Consider the following 20,553-nt stretch of genomic DNA (forward strand, 5'->3'; position numbering starts at 1 on the left):
ATTCTACAGTTATCTTTTCCTTGTAGTGCTTTACATTTTTGGAGGGGAAAGGAGGAGATGTTTTTAACCAAAGTACACAAACAAGGACCTGTATGAGAGTGAAGGTGAGAACACTGAGTCTCTGTTGTAGAGGCCCAAACCATTTCATGACATCACTACCTGGAAGTGTAGCTCTGAAGGCCATTAACACCACTATTGTTTTCCCCAGAACACAGGAGATGCAGAGGACGAAGGTGATCCCAAACGCTGTGTGGCGCAGCATACAGGACCACTCAGAGGGCCGACCAATGAAAGTAAGAGAGCAGAGGAAACACAGAGTCAGTGAGAAGAGCAGCAGGAAGCTCAGCTCTGAGTTGTTGGCTTTGACTACTGGAGTATTTTTACATCTAAAAAATATGATTGCTATCATTGTTGTCATTGAAGCACCAAAAACAGAAACAGCTGTCCGCAAAATTCCCATCGTTTCATGAAAGGACAGGTATTCCGTTTCCTTCTTTACACATTTGTCCCTGTGTAAATTGTGTAAATGACCAGTAGTCTTGATAGCATTGTTCACATTCAATTGAATCTGTCAGAGAGTGAAAGAAAAACAAAAATAAAGATAAAAATAGTTAGATTTTCAGGAAAAGCATTATAATACAGACTTTAATAATACAATATTTAATGAAACAACCTTGGCACTGATGCATGAAACACCTGTTTCTTAAAATATTTGGATGTTAAGCCATTTAGAATGATAGATGATGGAGATAAACAGGGAGGGATAAAATGCTAAGTTGAAGCTAACCAAACACCCATACCCCATTACATTTTTGCTACAGCCATATATGCACCCACAAAGCATGCCACTGCTGCAAGCCACAGCCAGCATCTGCAAGAAATGAAAAGATGGCTGCCCAGTGATTTATGCACAGCCTCTACAGCTTCGTCTCCTCGCATAAAGGAGTTGTGGATAAGTACTGTGGATAACACAGCTTGTGGTTGCAGCTTGTGGACATGCCCAGGTGCCACCATCTTCCTTCTTCAACCTTGAGTACTATCTGGTGGAGGTCTACACTACTACTAATTTAACTAGTGTTGTTGGTAGAAAATCAGACCCCTTCAGACCAGAGAGGGCGGAACCACGCATGAAGAGAAATCCCGCAAATTAATGAATAGCTTAAATTAAGTCATTAAATCACTAAAAACAATATAACAGTAAAACAGCTCAAATGAATAAAGTCATTCTCGAGCAACCGATCATGTGAACACCACACAAATTTTCATAGGCTCGATTCAGACATACTGCTTCTCTGTGACGTGAGCGACATGGAAAGTCTTTGCTTTTCATTTCAGCGCCCGAGTCGAGAATAGACTCGGGGCAGATTTTTTCATGCACCATGTGCATCACATAGCTAAATACACTTAAATAAGCCGTAAATAATAATTAAAGAGACGACCATATAAAATTTCCCGGTTGGTCTATCAGGTTAGAAACTTTTGCCTAATCACAAGTCAGAATGTTGTCCAGGATAAACAAGTATATCATGGCCATGACTGTCATGTGCCAGAGTGTATTGATTCGATGCAGTCATTCACATCTACACCATGCACCTGTATCAGCTGGAACAACAAACCTCCCAATTGCCCATTTACTTCCATAGTAAACCATATATACACCAATCAGGCATAACATTATGATCCTTGTTTCTACAATCATTGTTCATTTTATCAGCTCCACTATATATGTGCGCGTTTAGTTCTACAGTTACAGACTGTAGTTCATCTGTTCCTCTGCATACTTTGTTAGCCCCCATTTTACCCTGCTCTTCAGTGGTCAGGACCCCCATGGACCCTAACAAAGCAGGTAGTATTTGGGTGGTGGATCATTCCAAGGACTGCAGTAACACTGATGTGGTGGTGGTGTGTTAGTTTGTGTTGTGCTGGTATGAGTGGATCAGACACACCAATGCTGCTGGAGTGGACATTAGATTTTGTTACATTGACTGAATAGTGTTTATTATATAAAAATTGAACGTGGCTTGAAGTGTCAAGGTAATTGACTAAAAGGCCATGTGAATCCCTTGCATACATATATACCACCTGAAAAGGGTAACTGAAGTCTCTTGCCACCTTTTTCTATCATTTATTAGGAAAGACTGTCATAATGTCTGTGCAAATGAAAGATAAAAGTGGAATAAACTGATTGTGTGAGTGATATCATGTTCTTGCTGTTTAGCTAGAAGTCCTTGTCCTTGACCAATGTCAGGTAATTGGGAGATGTTTGTAGTAAATGATGGCTTAAATCAGCATCCCGTTCCTCAGGATTTATTTCTAGTCAGCTAATGATTTGTCATATAGTGGGTACAGTTTAGCCTGCTCACACTGTGGAGGCCAAACTGGTAACATTTCTTACCAGTGTAGCAGTTTCCATACTTGAGACATATGTAGATGGACAGCATTGGTGAAAAAAACAATGAATGAATGACCGACCGGTCGATCTAAGACTTTTGAGACTGAGTTTTGGTTCCTGCCAGTTAATGTTGTGCATTGCTTATGAAGTCTTTTGGTATTGGCTTCTTGGCCTAGCCATTTCTCTCAGTTCTTTCATTTATTCTTTCTTTCTCTTCTCTTCACTTTCATTATCCTTTAATGTCTTTGGCCCTAGATTCAGTGAACATAGTGAAACCTATCCATGCACATTTATCAGCTTGAAACTGCTTAGATACCACCATAGTCGCTGCCAAATTGGATCTTGATAGTCACTCCAGGGTTAAGGTCCTCTCTTGTGTCTGCTCTAGTAATTTCTGCTGGTTCTTACTGTTCAAACATTGATCCATCACTTCTGGTATAACTGTTCTGGATCTAGAGACTTACTTCCCTTCGCTTTGCCCACCACCCTCCTACCTAGTCTTTCCACTTGCCCATCTCATAACGTTCTGGGGCTTTCTCTGCTGCAGTTGTATATCTCATACAGTATATCGTAATCAAAATTATACAACAGCTCATAACAGCATAACATAGATTGGAGAGGTTGTATTTTTCCCTGTGACCTAGTGTATGCCACAGAATACTTTATTTGTAAAATTTATTTCTATGTGTATTTTCTTATTTGTGTGTGTTTTAAATTTTTGTATAGCAAATGAATATACACATAGGCATCAACACAAATACGTCTTGATTTTAATTTTTCTTTAAGACTGTGCAAAACATATTGAATTAAGAGTTCGAACTGTAGCGCATCTATTGCTATGCACAATTTGTCAGCCACCCTCTATGCAGCCCTTCAATGGAAAAAGGAGTTCTGTAGTGTGACGTTGGACCACAAAGCAGACGCTCGCGGCTTAAGATCAAAAGAGAAGCTTTACTGGAGTAATCTGGCAGCAGAGAGTAGTCAAGGTACAGGCATGGGTCAGATCCAGGAAGCGCAGCAGAAGGATACAGGCGAACATAACCATCAGGGGTAATACAAGGCAGAGTCCACAAGACAAGCAAGGAGTCAAAAAACCAGGGAGCCAAAACAGCAGGCAAAGGTACACAAAGGGAAATCCAAAAATCTGAGTCAAAACACAACAGGCAAGAAGTCAGAACACGATAGAAAACAGATCAGGAAGAGCGTTCAGTAGTTACTCAAAGAAAGCAGTACTTCGCAAAATGCTAAACTAAAGCCTGGGCTCTTGTACTAGTCTACATAGCTTATTAGTTTATTAATAAAATATATTGAAAGTAAATTCATTGTGGACTATTATAAAATCTTTGCTTTAAAAGTACTAAGTCATCTCACAGCAAGAAAAAAGAAATCCTGTATAGAAAAAAAAGATGCATCGATAATCGTTTTATAATCACATTGAACCCTTTGAATCATAATCTAATCGAATCGTGAGGTGCCAAGAGATTCCCACCCCTATAATGTAGTAATGTAATAAGGACCTATTTGAAATACATATACATTTATTATATTGATATGATCTGGGTGGGTAAAGTAGTTTGCATTTAGCAGTGAAAAAAATGTTGATTTATTTACATAAACTTTAATGACAACTGTTTCAGAGAAATAAAAAATTAATGAGTAAGTTTTTTATGGTACTTTGCCATTTTACATTTTACTTTTAGTAGCTACATAATGGCTGGAAGAAATGTTTTGAGATTGTTTTGGAAATTTGCTGCTGTAATAGTAACTATGTAGACTTAACTTTTCCCATCATTTGCTTTTTAGTGTTCTTTTCTGGTTTCAGTAGTATTATGTAACATTTTGGAAGAAAGATACAAAATAACAAACCAAAGCTTGAGGCCAAAATGGCAAATACCTCCACAGCTACAGTGAACTTTCCAGGAGAGCTGACATAAGCTGGGATGAAAGTGATCCAAACAGCACAGAATATGAGCATGCTGAATGTGATGAACTTGGCTTCATTAAACTTATCAGGCAGCTTCCGTGCTAGAAAAGCTAAAACAAAACACAAAAGAGCCAGAAATCCTATATAACCCAGCACAGCCCAGAAACCTATAGCTGACCCTAACTGACATTCTAGGATGATCTTTTCTTTGTAACGCTTTAGATTTTTGAAGGGGAGAGGAGGAGATGTTGTTAACCAAAGAACACAAATTAGGACCTGTATGAGAGTGAAAGCAAGAACACTGAGTCTCTGCTGTGGAGGCCCAAACCATTTCATGACATTACTGCCTGGAAGTGTAGCTCTGAAGGCCATTAACACCACTATTGTTTTCCCCAGAACACAGGAGATGCAGAGGACGAAGGTGATCCCAAACGCTGTGTGACGCAGCACACAGGACCACTCAGAGGGCCGACCAATGAATGTAAGTGAACAGAGAAAACACAGAGTCAGTGAGAAGAGCAGAAGGAAGCTCAGCTCTGAGTTGTTGACTTTAACTATCGGGGTATTTTTATATCTAAAGAAGATGATTAATATTGTTAATGTCATAATGGCACCAATAATTGAAACAATTGTTATCAAAATTCCCATTGTTTCCTCATAGGAGAGGAATTCAATTTCCTTCTTTACACATTTGTCCTTGCGTGGATTTGACCACAAATCTTCGTTACACTGTTTACATTTAATTGAATCTGTCAGAGAGTGAAAGAGAAAAGAGAAGACAAAAAGACTGTCAAATGTTATTGAATGTAGAGACAACATGAGATAATACAATTACAACATTTAGTGAAATTACAGTGTCAGTTACAAACTTGACTTTGTCTTAAAACATTTGTATTTGAACCATTTTATGTAATTCTCCCAAAATTTGATTTAATCGTAATAATACAGACAGTATTTCATGTTTTATTCCCCTTTCTCATATCAGTACCTGTCATATTACTGATCTCTCCTTCAGCACATGGTATACAGTCAAAGCAGCAGATAGGCTTTCCTTTCTGCACAGCCTTCCTGGTGCCTGGAGGACAGCTCTCACTGCACACAGACACCGGCACCTGTGATAAAGGAAAATGTTCATTTGCCTAAAAATGTTCATGTGGTTTGCATTTATTCATGCAAGTTTCTCTGTTATACTCACCTGGCTACTATTTTGTACCCACACAATAGAGGCCATATTTATCATTAATCGATTGTGAGCAGGAAAAGAGGAGTCATAAAACCCAACAGTGACAAATTTGTGTTTTTTAGTTGTCTGCCAGTTTATTATCTCATATTTTGCAGCAGGATCACCATTTTCGTCAAAGAAAACATCTTCATCCTCTTTGGTTGTGAAACGCACCCTTTTTAGTTGTTCTAGAAACTTACAAGAATAAAAAGAATAGCATTTTTACTGGTTATTTAACTAAATGTTTTATGGCTGAGTGCAGATCTGTGCTTAATGAGACTATAAACTCACTGTGAAAGGATCAGGCTGCTTCAACGTAGAACATTTTTTGGTGCAGTGGAGAAGTTTGTGTAGAGTATGGGCAACAGCATATACTCCTTTATACACATTACTGAAAATTGGCATCAAGGACATGTCTGTAAATGTGTTTTGTACTTCAGACACGTTTTCTTTGCCTGTGCACATTGTCGTGTCTTTTGTGTCGTTCTGCATGTTATGTTTACATTTAAACAGAGCTTCCCAGAACTGAGTAAAAATGGCACTGCCTGCGGATTTCAGTGGGTGTATATCCAGAATGAAGTCTTTTAAACCAGTCACTGTTGTTTTGGGTATAGCTAGTCCTATGGCTCCCTGAAGTATGTTGTGCTTATCCAGTGCAGCCAGTACTGGATCAAAGATCCAGGCTTCAGTTCCCACCCACTGATATCCAGTTATGTTGTGTTCAAAAAACACATGAAGCAAAATCTCCAGGTCCCAGTTATCGAGAAATCCTACAATAACTTTTGAAGTAGAGCTTTTGATCTGCTGAATTATTTTCAGCACTTTTTCTTGTGAGTAGGTTCTAAGGAATGGAAGGGAATATTCTAAACAAATGCCCAGCTGTTCTGCAGCTTCAGTAAATGTAGCCATTCCACTGTTACCATAATCATCATCTCTTCTTATTGCGCCCACCCAGGTCCAGCCAAAGTGCTTCACCATCTCTGCCAGTGCTCTGCTCTGGTAATAATCACTGGGAATTGTGCGGAGAAATGATGGATATTTCCTTTTGTCACTAAGACAGTTGCAGGTGGCATAGTGACTGATCTAAAACAAATTCAAATAGGTTTTTCAGTCATCACGTTTAATCATTAATATATTGTGCACTGTTAACTGGGATGCTTCCAGGTAGTGTTACAAGTAGTACTGTTGCATGATTTTAGAGCTGAACATTTCTTCAGACTCGCAATAATTATCAAATTAATAACTTAAAAAGAATTGTACCATGGGAATGCTGAAAGGTCCAACACTCTTTGCGATGGCCATTGAAACTGATGAGTATGTCTCACCAATTATGGTTTGCACCTGGGCTGGCTTTGTGCAGTGCTCATTCAAGACTGTCTTCTCATTTCCATTAACGAGTGCCATGGCCATTCTAACCCCCATAGTCGCGGAACTGCAGGAGTCAAAGATCTTGTAGCCCAGTGAGACACCAGGCAGTAAAGAGGAGCTGTTGTTGATCTCTTCTATTGCAAAGATCAAGGACTGTGAATACTGGAAGGCTCTGAAATCAAGACTGCACAATAAACATTTAGAGGGAAATGCAAGAGAAATTATTTTTGTATGAAACCATTACTGATGTGTATGTTTTTTTTCTTTTTTTTTATACTACGCTAATATAATACAATGTTAATGAATTTGTGAAACGCCCATTTGCTTTTGCTGCTTACCTCCTGCATTTCGGTGGGTTAGGCTTGACTGTAAAGGACAAGTCTGAGATTTCCCAGTTGCTGTGAAAGGGGAAAATTCCTCCAATTATGATATGTCCATCCTTTGAAAGTTGTGGGTCTGCAGATTCACCTTGGAGGCTACAAGTCTCATTAGCCCTAGAAAAATTGACGATGGTCATTACCACCTGCAAAAGAGTAAAAAGAGATTCCATTCACTTATCCAGTTATTGAGTACAGATTCAGATTGCATGTGTTCCAAGTCTAATTTTTCACCCTCTTAGACAGGAAGTATTTGTGGTATTTATAGTGGAAAGGCAAATCCTCTGTGGAAATATTATGCTGGTTAAGTGCAGTCAGAGGAGGTGTGACTGTCAAATGTGAGCAGCAGTAATCTGAAGGGAGGCCTCCGTGTCTTACGTGGTTTCTGTAGTGTCTTTATTGTTCTTTTTGGTTGTTTCCTTTAATTCACTTTGGTTATGCAAACACGATTTCCTGTGTCATTGAAATCTAAAACGTGTCATGATGCATCTCATAAATCAACGCAAGCTACATTTTCAACATTACAGCAAAGGTTGCAACAGCCAAGCCTAGGCAGACTGTGTTGTTCCACCTTTTTTTCTCTGGGTGGTGGATTGTTCTCAGCACTGCAGTAACACTGACGTGGTGGTGGTGTGTTAGTGTATGCTGTGCTGGTACAAGTGGATCTGTTATGATCTGTAACATTTTCTATTTTGAAAATGCATACTCTCTGGAATAATGAGTTGGAATGGAGATGCAAGTAACATTTTTAACACTCCATCTTTGACTTGACGCCACTGGTGCGTTCAGATTACTATACTTTTTGTTCAGAATGCTATACTTGAAAGGCCTAAGTAAGAATAAGCAGCTCTGTCCTGTCTTGCACAGTATATTAAGGTTATAACTCCAGTTCTAGTGTACAGGTGAGCTCATAGGTACTTTCACTACTGCATTTTCTCCTCCTGCATGGCAAAGTTCTAGGGCTCCCTATCATGGCAGAAGTGTTCAACGTATTTACTTTGTCAATGTTTAGTGGAAAGCGATTTTCTCTGCAGTGCAACACAACAATGACAATCCTGAAAACCATTTTTTGGGCTCTGGAAAGTCGTTCAGAAAATCTGCGGCTTCATCTGCTGTAAAATCCAAATCTCCAGGCTAGCTTCTTTCCTCACAGAGAGGTGTGGTGCTCACAGTACGGCTTCACGCTGTATACCAGGACTGCTAGCCTTCTTAGTGACAGGGTAGGGGGTAATAGCACAGTGCATTCACTGCTTAACCAGCACTTCACTGAGGTGATCTAGGTAGTCGAGGTACAATGGGCATACATTGCGGCCCTAGTACGGTTACAAAATGGTGCAGCACTGTTTGTGAAATTCACCCCTGTGGGTAAGTGGGATGTCAGGCGCCCGAGCTGAAGTGATATATATCTCCACATTTCAGCAGTGCAATTAAAAAGTATAAATATAGTTCAGTAATAGGCTGACAAGCCGTGGTGTAATTTGTTCAGCTTTTTCAAAGACACAAAATATTTTTGTTGTTTTTTGGCTTTTTTAGGTTCATTCTTACGAGGACTTTTTATGTTGAAGAGCCTGAGTATGCATGGATGTGGATTTTTCAGAGCAGAGTTTTATTGTCCATTGTCCAGAGTAGGTTGTGTTTTTAGCTGTTAGTGCTGGCGAGGCTGTGTTTCTTCTCACATTGTTTCAATAAATTAATAAATTAAAAATAAAGCTGCATTATGACTCGTAACTTCAAGTTGTCTGAGTTTTTTCTTAGAACCTTGAATGTTACAGTATTTTGCAGTTCAGCTTTATTGATAACCTAAATTGATGCAAAGACAAAAAATCCCAAAATTAAAAGCCAAATATCTGCCCAACGACTGTTCAAAAAGTTGAATATCCAACTTGTATTGTCTCAAACTAACAACATACACTCAACATTGGAGAATTCATTAAAACAGCTTATAAGGGGAGCTTGACCTGAAGTTAGACCTTATTTGTGTAAAGGGGGGAGAGGAAAGGAACTTTAACTGGCTTAAACATGCAGATGTGTTCCTAGTTTACACTGAAGACAACACATACTCTGTACAGCATTAATGTAGCATTTATGAAATAATGTTTCTTTTTAACGGTTTGATTTAATATACTAATGACATTTAACAAAAACTTAAAATGATTTTTGATTATTTTAATAAAAAAATACAACAGTTTAGTAATGTGATATTTTTAATGTGGTAAAACACATGGTGTTTCATCCTAAGTGGTTTTGTAATAAGTGATCAGGCTTCAGGTTGAAAAAATACACATACATCTTTTGAACATTTTACAGATTTTCTGGGGAAAAGGGAAAAAAGGATCTAATGAAACGTACTTTAAAAGCATAAAATATATAGATTTTGACAAAAAAAATGTGGTGGTGTGGTGGTACCACACACACACATGCAAAAACAGAAAGCTATTGCATGAAACAGATTTTCAGTAAATTCAATAAACATTTATTTTTGGAGGGGAAAAAAAAAACTCACTTAACAGGCACCTTATTCATAATTGATTTTTTAGTGTTCTTCTCTGGTTTCATTATGATTATGTAACATTTTGGAAGAAAGATGCAGAATAATAAACCAAAGCTTGAAGCCAAAATAGCAAATATCTCCACAGCTACAGTGAACTTTCCAGGAGAGCTGACATAAGCTGGGATGAAGGTGATCCACACTGCACAGAATATGAGCATGCTGAATGTGATGAACTTGGCTTCATTAAACTTATCAGGCAGCTTCCGAGCCAGAAAAGCTAAAATAAAACACAGTAGAGCCAAGAGTCCAATATAACCCAGTACAGCCCAGAAACCTACTGCAGAACCTAGCTGACATTCTAGAATGATCTTTTCCTTATAGTGCTTTAGATTTTTGAAGGGGAAAGGAGGAGATGTTGTTAACCAAATAACACAAATAAGGACCTGTAGGAGAGTAAAAGCAAGAACACTGAGTCTCTGCTGTGGAGGCCCAAACCATTTCATGACATTACTGCCTGGAAGTGTAGCTCTGAAGGCCATTAACACCACTATTGTTTTCCCCAGAACACAGGAGATGCAGAGGACGAAGGTGATCCCAAACGCTGTGTGTCGCAGCACACAGGACCACTCAGAGGGCCGACCAATGAAAGTAAGTGAACAGAGGAAACACAGAGCCAGAGAGAAGAGCAGCAGGAAGCTCAGCTCTGAGTTGTTTGCTTTGACTATTGGGGTATTTTTATACCTAAAGAATATAATTGCTATTATTATTGTTATAAATGTACCAATAATTGAAACAGCTGTCAGCAAAATTCCCATTGTTTCCTCATATGACAAGAATTCAGTTTCCTTCTTTACACATTCATTCCGGTGTGTATTTGACCAGTAGTCTTGATAGCATTGTTCACATTTAATTGAGTCTGTCAGAAAGAGATAAATAAATAACATAAAAAGTTAGGTGAACTGGGAAAATAATTGGAGGATTTCATTACATATAAAGTTGCCATTATCCTCTGACTTCTAGAAAAATAAATAAAAGCTTCTAAGCATTGATCAGTTTAGACATAGTTATCAGAAGTGGTCTAGTATACTTTGTAGTTACAGCAATAATACCAAAAACACTTTCTTTGTTTCAGCTTTTGTGATTGTTTGTACCTGTCATATTACTGATCTCTCCTTCAGCACATGATATACAGTCAAAGCAGCAGATAGGCTTTCCTTTCTGCACAGCCTTCCTGGTGCCTGGAGGGCAGCTCTCACTGCACACAGACACCGGCACCTGTGATCAAAGTAAATCTTTATAACCTAAAAATTAAACATTTTGTTTATACATATCATACAAACACATCATGAAATGTTAAGTCTTGTATACTTGAGAGTCTGAAGTTTAGTTTTACCTCATTTTTATTTTGTGCCCACACAATAGAGGCCATTTTTACTGCTAATCGACTGTGAGCAGGGAAAGAAGAGTCATAAAGTCCAACAGTGACAAACTCATGTTGATCTTCAATAGTTTGCCAGTTTAGTAATTCATATTTAGCCACAGGGTCACCATTTTTATCAAAGTAAACTTCTTCGCCTTCTTTGGTTTTGAAGCGCACCCTTTTCAGATGTTCTAGAAACTGATGAAATTTAACAAAGTTCAGCTACATGTATCGCTAAAGCTTTAAGATCTCTACCTGAACAGACTTTCAACTTACAGTGAGAGGATCAGGCTGCTTCTTTGTAGGACATGTTCGTGTGCAGCCAAGAAGGTCATGTAGAGTATGGGCAACAGCATAAACTGCTTTATACACACTACTGAAAATGGGCATCAGAGACATGTCTGTGAAGGCGTTGTTTGTTTCAGACAGTTTCTCCTGTCCTGTACACACTGTTGTGTCTTCTGAGTCATTCTCCACTTTATATTTGCACTTAAACAAAGCCTCCCAGAATTCAGTAAAAATGGCACTGCCTGCAGACTGTAGTGGTTTTATATCCAGAATGAATTCCTTTAGACCCATCACTGTTGTTTTGGGTATTGCTAGCCCGATGGCTCCTTGCAGTATTTTGTGCTTATCCAGTCTGGCTACAGTTGAATCAGAGATCCAACCTTCAGTTCCCACCCACTGGTATCCAGTAATGTTGTGCTCATAAAATACATTCAGCAAAATCTCCAAGTCCCAATGAGTTGCAAATACCACAATCACTCGAGAAGTAGAGCTTTTGATCTGCTGGATTATTCTCAGCACTTTTTCTTGTGAGTAAGTTCTAAAAAATGGAAGGGAATATTCTAAACAAATGCCCAACTGTTCTGCAGCTGCAGTAAATCCAGCCATCCCACTGTTACCATAATCATCATCTCTCCTTATTGCCCCCACCCAGGTCCAGCCAAAGTGCTTGACCATCTCTGCCATTGCTCTGCTCTGGTAGTAATCACTGGGAATAGTGCGCAGAAATGAGGGATATTTTGTTTTGTCACTGAGACACTCGCAGGTGGCATAGTGACTGATCTAAAACAGATTCACAAAGGTAAGTCAAGGATTATGATAGTTTATTGCCAAATATTCACTCTATTTAACAACATGAAAGGTAACTTCGGGAATAATTGTACCTAATGGTTATATATACATATATATAGCTTGCTTAATTGCTTACTAAGGGGATGCTGAAAGGTCCTATGCTCTGTGCAATAGCCATTGACACTGATGAGTATGTCTCGCCAATTATGGCTTGCACCTGTGTTGGCTTTGTGCAGGGCTCATCCAATTTTGAGTTCAAATTTCCATTAATAAATGCCATAGCCATTCTGACCCCCATAGCTGTGGAACTGCATGTGTCATAGAGCTTGTAGCCCAGTGAGACTCCAGGGAGTAAAGAAGAGCTGTTGTTGATCTCTTCTATAGCAAAGATCAAGGACTGTGAAAACTGGAAGCTTCTGAAATCCAGACTAGATTTGGAACAACAGATACACACAGACATTTTCAAGATCAAATCTACAACTGTTTAATGTAGTTATTATATATTATATATTACATATTCATTCAATGTATGAAAATATCAGTTTTTCTTGCTACTTACCTCACACAGTTCAGTGGTGATGGTTTGACCACATAGGACACATCTGTAATTTCCCAACTTCTATGGAAGGGGAAAATCCCTCCAACTGTAATATCACCATCTTTAAAAAGTTGTGGGTATGCAGGTTCTCCTTGCAGGCTACAGAAAGTCCCATTTGTTCTCGAAAAGTTGATGATGGCCATCACCACATGCAAGAGAGTAAAGATAGACTCCATCCACCCATTAAACACCTGAGTAGAGATAATGATTGAGTGTGTGCAAGGTCTGATGTTTCCACTGGTTGGACAGAAATGATTTGTGATATTTATACAGTTGCAAATCCTCTGCGTAATGTTGCATCGCTGCCCTACAGTGAAAGGAGGTGTGACTTTCAAATATGAGTAGCACTTTTTTTTCCTCTTGTGCCATTGTTGTTGTTGTTTTTTTTCGTGTATGTTTTTGGAGCAGTGTTTTTTTTTTTTTGCTGTATAGAGATCACATTTGGCAGTATTTCTTCTGCAAAAGCCTGCATAACGAGCTTGTGTTTTATCCTGTCCTAACCAGTGTGCTTGTGCTTGTGCCCATCTAAGTTTGAATAATGCAGACATTTTTAAACATCGATAGCATTCTCTTTTAAAACAATATGATTTTTAATTCACCATGTGCTTTATAAAAGGACATATGAACAGTGAGTGTGCAACTCACTGAACTGGCTTTTCACCCATAGAAACTCATGGTAATTTTAATAGATCAAGGACTCACTCATATTTAGCTACAGGGTCATTTTTATGCAAATAAACCTCTTCTACGTTTTTGTTTATGAAGTGCGCCATTTTCAGATATTTTAGAAACTGATGAGATTTAAACATCTGAAAGAGCTTAAAGGCCAAGAAAAGTATTTCTCCTCCTTACTCAAAATTTTATAATAGCAGGAAGTATCGGATTGCCTTCCAACTTTTGCATCTGTCCAACATTTATTGGGCACTGCAGGGTGCACTGTGAAATCACCTGACCTTCACACACTTCACATGCTTTGCAGCACTCTATTTAGTAACGTCATAACTACTAGAAGATGGCACTCAATTGTAAATGCCCCGTTTTCAGATGCAAGAGGAAGAGTGTTCACCCTACATTCCATTCCACATAACTAAATCAAAATGGCTGTTTTTTTTTTTTGAGTTGACGTGACATGCAGTACAGTAGTTTGTATCAAGAGATTGTTATTGCTGACTTATTTGAAAATTGGACCTGATACGGCTCCGAATTTGCCAGCCGACAAGCTCAAACAGCTTTCTCGACACCTCCTGGAGACAGTGTGATTAAAAAGTGGCCAATCAATTTCTCTCAATAAAATAATGTAAAACTGTTCAAAATGTAAGAAATGCACATTCTTATGCTTTTAAAATATGAAATGTGGTGTCCTGTAATTTAATATAACAAGAGAACTTTAATTAGCCTCTATGTAATCATGCTGCGGATTCCGCCGGTGTCCAAGACCCCTAACAGCCTTTCTCCCATTGTAGGGCATTTGCACCCCTGCAAAAAGGGAGATAACATTCCAGTATGATTTTTCTTGAACTCCAATTCAAATCATTTTGGAGATGCACATTTACATTTTCTGTTCTACTTTAAATGTTGCATAAGTTATTAAATTGCCTGCTGCAACATTTAAAGCAAAACGGGAAAGTTTGAATGAGAAGCTGGTGAGACAGAAGCTGACTTTAGCTTTGTGTTAACAATATAATTGAAATGCAAAACCTTCAATTAGCTGGTAACAAAGAGAAATCAAATCCACAAGCACCTCAGTATGGCCCAGGCTGGAAATCGGATCACATAAACACGGCCTCACTTGTATGAACCTGAAAAGGGAGATTCTGACCAAGAACCTGGCCCTGAACCTTAAAATCGCAGCCTTGTAGCAGCTTCTCATTTGTACGGTTTATGGTCAGATTCCTGTTTGTTTAGCATTTTGACTATAATATTAACAAAATGTTGAAGTCAGCTTCTAACTCACAAGCTTCTTGTTCAGATTTTCTTGTTCCACCTATGCCACAGCTTTTACAGTCTGCTTGTGCCCACATTATGAAGGCAGTTATGTTTGATGCAGAAGCTGTCAATCAATCAAAGCCTCCTAGAATTCAGTAAAAATGGCACTGCCTGCAGACTGCAGCAAATTTATATCCACAATGAAGTCCTTCAGACCTGTCACTATTGAATTGAACATAGCTAGCTCTATGGCTCCTTGCAGTATTTTGTACTTGTCCAGTCTGGCTTCAGTTGAATCAGATATCCAAGCTTCTGTTCCCACCCACTGGTATCCAGTAATGTTGTGCTCATAAAATACATTATTATAGTACAAATAATAAATCTGCAACTCATAGTGAGTGACACATGTTGCTCAAGAAGTAGAGATTTTGATTTGCTGGATTATTGTCAGCACTTTTTCTTGTGTTATATTTCTTGGTTCTAAACAATGGAAAGAAATATTTGATGCACATGCCCAACTGTTATCATAGTCATCATCTCTTCTGACTGCGCCCACCCAAGTCCAGAAAAAGTGCTTGACCATCTCTACCAGTGCTCTGCTCTAGAAGTAATCACTGGGAACAGTGTGCAAAAATGAGGGGTATTTCTTTTTGTCACTGAGACACTCATGGGTGGCATCATGACTGATCTAAAAACACATTCACACAGGTATGTTAGGGATTACGCTCAATTGTACTTTTTATGCCAGATGTTAACTGCCTTTAACATTTAAGTAAGTACAGAAATGATTTTACCTAGTAATTATGATACTGATAAAATTGTTTATATGTTTACTACATAAATGCTGAAAGGCCCGAAATTCCTTTGATACTAAAGAATATGTCTCGCCAATTATGGGTTACACCTGGACTGGGTTTGTGGATTGCTCATGCAATATTGAGTTCACATTTCCATTAACAAGTGCCATAGCTATTTAACCCCCATATATGTGGAACTGTTTGTGTCATAGATCTTGTAACCTACTGTGACACCAAGGAGTAAAGAGGAATTGGTGTTAATCTCTTCTATTGCAAAAATCAAGTGAAAACTGGAACATTCTGCAACCTATACTGAATTAAAAGATGCAGCACCACTAGCCTTCTGTGCTAGCCTGTTTTACCAAATACACAATTGTGATGGACTCTGTCCTGTTTGGTAAGCCTTTGCCTATTCAGGATTGCTCCAGAGCTCCTGAAAGTTGTATAAAAGATGACCACTACATTATTTAAAGCAGCAATATGTATAATAATTAGTGATAATTAAAGGGAGTCACATTAAGGAGTTAAGAGGAAATAAACCAGGTAATAAACCAGAAATCTGGTGTTTTTGCACAACTGCAAGTTACCCTGCAAAGCCTGAAATTGTCATCTGTTATAGTTTCTTTTTTGGACCCTCTAGTTTTGTGACTAAACTGAAATTTCCAACTTTAAAATGCATTAAAACTCAACATGAGTTCTTTTTTAGTATGTGTGTATTGTTTTTTAACAATGGGAAACACTTAATAGATAACAAGATTTATTCTTCTTTCAGTTTCTTTGTTAAATATCTCAAGGTATACATAATATTACAAGGAAATTTGATTTGGACTCATTTAATACAACTAAAATACATCACTTGTGCTGTAATATAGTTCACATCATTAAAATTATGCAGATATTTGCTAAAACCAATATTATTTATTCTCATTTAAAATAAGTTTTAAAATGGTAAAAAAAAGGAAGAAGAATAATAGAGTTATTAGGGTCATGTGCATTATGTAAAATCATATTAATGGTGAACCTGCAGCTCACTTAACTGGAACGTTACCCATGATTTGATTTTTTATGTTCTTTGCTGGTTTCAGTATAATTATATAACACTTAGGAAGAAAGATACAGAATAACAAACCAAAACTTGAGGCCAAAATAGCAAATATCTCCACAGCTACAGTGAACTTTCCAGGAGAGCTGACATAAGCTGGGATAAAGGTGATCCAAACTGCACAGAATATGAGCATGCTGAATGTGATGAACTTGGCTTCATTAAACTTATCAGGCAGCTTCCGTGCTAGAAAAGCCAAAATAAAACACAAAAGAGCCAGAAATCCTATATAACCCAGCACAGCCCAGAAACCTACTGCTGAACCTAACTGACATTCTAGAATGATCTTTTCCTTGTAGTGCTTTAGATTTTTGACGGGGAAAGGAGGAGATGTTGTTAACCAAATAACACAAATTAGGGCCTGTATGAAAGTGAAAGCAAGAACACTGAGTCTCTGCTGTGGAGGCCCAAACCATTTCATGACATTACTGCCTGGAAGTGTAGCTCTGAAGGCCATTAACACCACTATTGTTTTCCCCAGAACACAGGAGATGCAGAGGACGAAGGTGATCCCAAATGCTGTGTGACGCAGCACACAGGACCACTCAGAGGGCCGACCAATGAAAGTAAGTGAACAGAGGAAACACAGAGCCAGAGAGAAGAGCAGAAGGAAGCTCAGCTGTGAGTTGTTAGCTTTGACTATTGGGGTATTTTTGTGTTTGAAGAATATAATTGCTATTATTATTGTCATAAAGGCACCAATAATTGAAACAGCTGTCAGCAAAATTCCCATCGTTTCCTCAAACGACAAGAATTCAGTTTCCTTCTTTACACATTCATTCCTGCGTAAATTTGACCAGTAGTCTTGGTGACATTGTTCACATTTAATCGAGTCTGTCAAAGAGAGATAGATAACATAAATAACAAAAAGGTTTGATGCACACAGAAAGTAACTGAAGGAATGCATTAGGTATTTTCCTGTCATTCTGTCTAAAATATGGAAGAAAAAACATTCAGACTTTAATCAGTTTACAATTATCACAAACGTACTTATTATTACAGTAATACCAAAAATACTTTCTTTGTTTCAGCTTTTGTGGATGTTTGTACCTGTCATATTACTGATCTCCCCTTCTGCACATGGTATACAGTCAAAGCAGCAGATAGGCTTTCCTTTCTGCACAGCCTTCCTGGTTCCTGGAGGGCAGCTCTCACTGCACACAGACACTGGCACCTGTGATCAAAATAAATCTTTAATAACCCCGAAAAACAAACATTTCATACATATTATTCAAACATTACACAAAGTTTGCATACTTTATTGAGACCAATGTGCACTTTTAGGTAACACTTTATTTGGATTTGGATTGTGGATTTATTTAGCACTCTAGATGCTTTTTAGATACTTAGTATATCTTATATATGTAAGGAACATTCAACTAAACATCTATTAAATGCAACTGAAGTTGAAGTTGAGTGTGGAAGGTTTTATTAAATCTATCCCTAACCCTAATCCTAACCCTAACCTTAACCTCAGGGCAAAACCTACTCCTACTCCTAACCATAAATATAACGCTGTTAATAATCAACTGAGCATCAGCAGAACTTTTTTTACTGACTAAAGTATCTGTGTCTACAGGGTATGACCCAGTTTAATCCCTGTACCTGATTTGTATTTTGTGCCCACACAATGGAGGCTGCATTTACTGCCAATCGATTGTGAGCAGGGAGAGAAAAGTCATAAAGTCCAACAGTGACAAACTCATGGTGATCCTCAATAGTTTGCAAATTTATTATTTCATATTTAGCCACAGGGTCACCATTTTTATCAAAATAAACCTCTTCTCCTTCTTTGGTTTTGAACCGCACCCTTTTCAGATGTTCTAGAAACTGACAAAAAATTAAAATACAATCAGTTACAACATTTGAAGAACGTAACAGTCCTCCATAAAAATACAGCATTTTTACTAATTTCTGAATTAGTGTACATGCATTTGACAAAGCTTTTAAGTCTGTACTCAGTCAGACTTGAAACTTACTGTGAGAGGATCAGGCTGCTTCTTTGTAGGACATGATTGCGTGCAGCCAAGAAGGTCATGTAGAGTATGGGCAACAGCATACACACCCTTATACACATTACTGAAAACAGGCATTAGTGTCATGTCTGTAAAGGCATCTTCCATTTCAGAGAGCTTCTCCTGTCCTGTGCACACTGTTGTGCCTTCTGAGTCATTCTGCACTGTATATTTGCACTTAAACAAAGCCTCCCAGAATTCAGTAAAGATGGTGCTACCCACAGATTTCAGTGGATATATATCCAGAATGAATTCCTTCAGACCTGTTGTTGTTGTATTGGGGATAACCAGCCCTATGGCTCCCTGTAGTATTTTGTGCTCATCCATTATGGCTACAGTTGAATCAGAGATCCAAGCTTGAGTTCCCACCCACTGGTATCCAGTAATGTTGTGTTCATAAAAGACATTCAGCAAAATCTCCCAGTCAAAGTAAGCGACAAATGCCACAATCACTCGAGAAGTAGAGCTTTTGATCTGCTGGATTATTCTCAGCACTTTTTCTTGTGAGTAGGTTCTAAAAAATGGAAGGGAATATTCTAAACAAATGCCCAACTGCTCTGCAGCTTCAGTGAATGCAGCCATTCCACTGTTACCATAAATATCATCTCTTCTGATTGCCCCCACCCAGGTCCAGCCAAAATACTTCACCAAATGTGCCAGTGCTCTGCTCTGGTAGTAATCACTGGGAATAGTGCGCAGAAATGATGGATATTTTGTTTTGTCACTGAGACACTCACAGGTTGAAGAGTGACTGATCTAAAAACAGATTCATATGGGTATGTCTAAAGTTATTTTCAGTCATATTTTTAAAGCTTCATATTAACTGAATTTAATATTAAAAGTAACCTTAAGAATTATTTCACACAGTAATTATAAAACTGAAAAAAATGCTTAAATGCTTACCAAGGGAATGCCGAAAGATCCAACACTGTTTGCACTAGCTGTTGATACTGATGAATATGACTCGCCAATTATGGCTTGTGCCTGTGTTGGCTTTGTGCAGGGCTCATCCAAGTTTGAGTTGTCATTTCCATTAATAAGTGCCATAGCCATTCTAACTCCCATCGCTGAGGAACTGCATGTGTCATAGATCTTGTAGCCCAGTGAGACTCCAGGGAGTAAAAAGGAGCTGTTGTTGATCTCTTCTATTGCAAAAATCAAGGACTGTGAAAACTGGAAGGGTCTGAAATCAAGACTTGATTTAGAAAAAGAACAGACATGTACAGACGTTTTTGGATTAGTACGGTTTAATATGACAGTGTAAAATAATACATATTTGTTTAACATACAAACATCTCAGTGTGTCTTGCTACTTACCTCACACACTTAAGTGGTGATGGCTTGATTGTATAGGACATGTCTGACATTTCCCAAGTCCTATGGAAGGGGAAAATCCCTCCAACTACGATGTCACCATCCTTAGAAAGTTGTGGGTATACAGGCTCTCCCCGCAGGCTACAGAAAGTCCCATTCGTTATTGATAAATTAATAATGATCAATATCACATGCAAAACTGCAAAGTCAGACTCCATACACCCATTCAAATATTGAGTCGAGATATTGACTAAGTATATGCAAGGTCTGATGTTTAAGCTGGTTGGACAGAAACAACTTGTGATATTTATACAGACAGAAATGCAAATCCTCTATGCTAATATTATGCTGTTGGGCCATAGTCAAAGGAGGAGTCACTACCAAATATGAGCAGCACTGATCTGAACGAATAAGGCCTCAATTTTTCTTTTACCTTTTTTTTCTCATTTCTAAATTGAATCAACCAGAAGGATCTGTCAGTTGTAGTGAAATGAAGTTAGATGGACTGAGTATTCCCTTACACTATTTAG

At 38.3% G+C, this 20,553-nt stretch overlaps 1 protein-coding gene and 2 pseudogenes across 1 annotated transcript; all 3 read right to left on the bottom strand.

The window, feature by feature from the left end:
• Window positions 1–4,401: 4,401 nt before the first annotated feature.
• Window positions 4,402–7,456, bottom strand: LOC108434039 (annotated as a pseudogene).
• Window positions 7,457–9,782: 2,326 nt separating this feature from the next.
• LOC108434041 (extracellular calcium-sensing receptor-like) lies at window positions 9,783–13,045 on the bottom strand. The gene is made up of 6 exons (XM_017708953.1): window positions 12,831–13,045; window positions 12,408–12,699; window positions 11,471–12,262; window positions 11,168–11,392; window positions 10,926–11,049; window positions 9,783–10,690 (listed from the first exon to the last, which is right to left on the bottom strand). Exons 1-6 carry the CDS (start codon window positions 13,043–13,045, stop codon window positions 9,783–9,785), a joined length of 2,556 nt encoding a protein of 851 aa, XP_017564442.1.
• Window positions 13,046–15,396: 2,351 nt separating this feature from the next.
• Window positions 15,397–20,241, bottom strand: LOC108434042 (annotated as a pseudogene).
• Between the last annotated feature and the right edge of the window lie 312 nt (window positions 20,242–20,553).

Source organism: Pygocentrus nattereri, chromosome 7 (assembly GCF_015220715.1).
Source record: "Pygocentrus nattereri isolate fPygNat1 chromosome 7, fPygNat1.pri, whole genome shotgun sequence".
Lineage (NCBI taxonomy): Eukaryota > Metazoa > Chordata > Actinopteri > Characiformes > Serrasalmidae > Pygocentrus > Pygocentrus nattereri.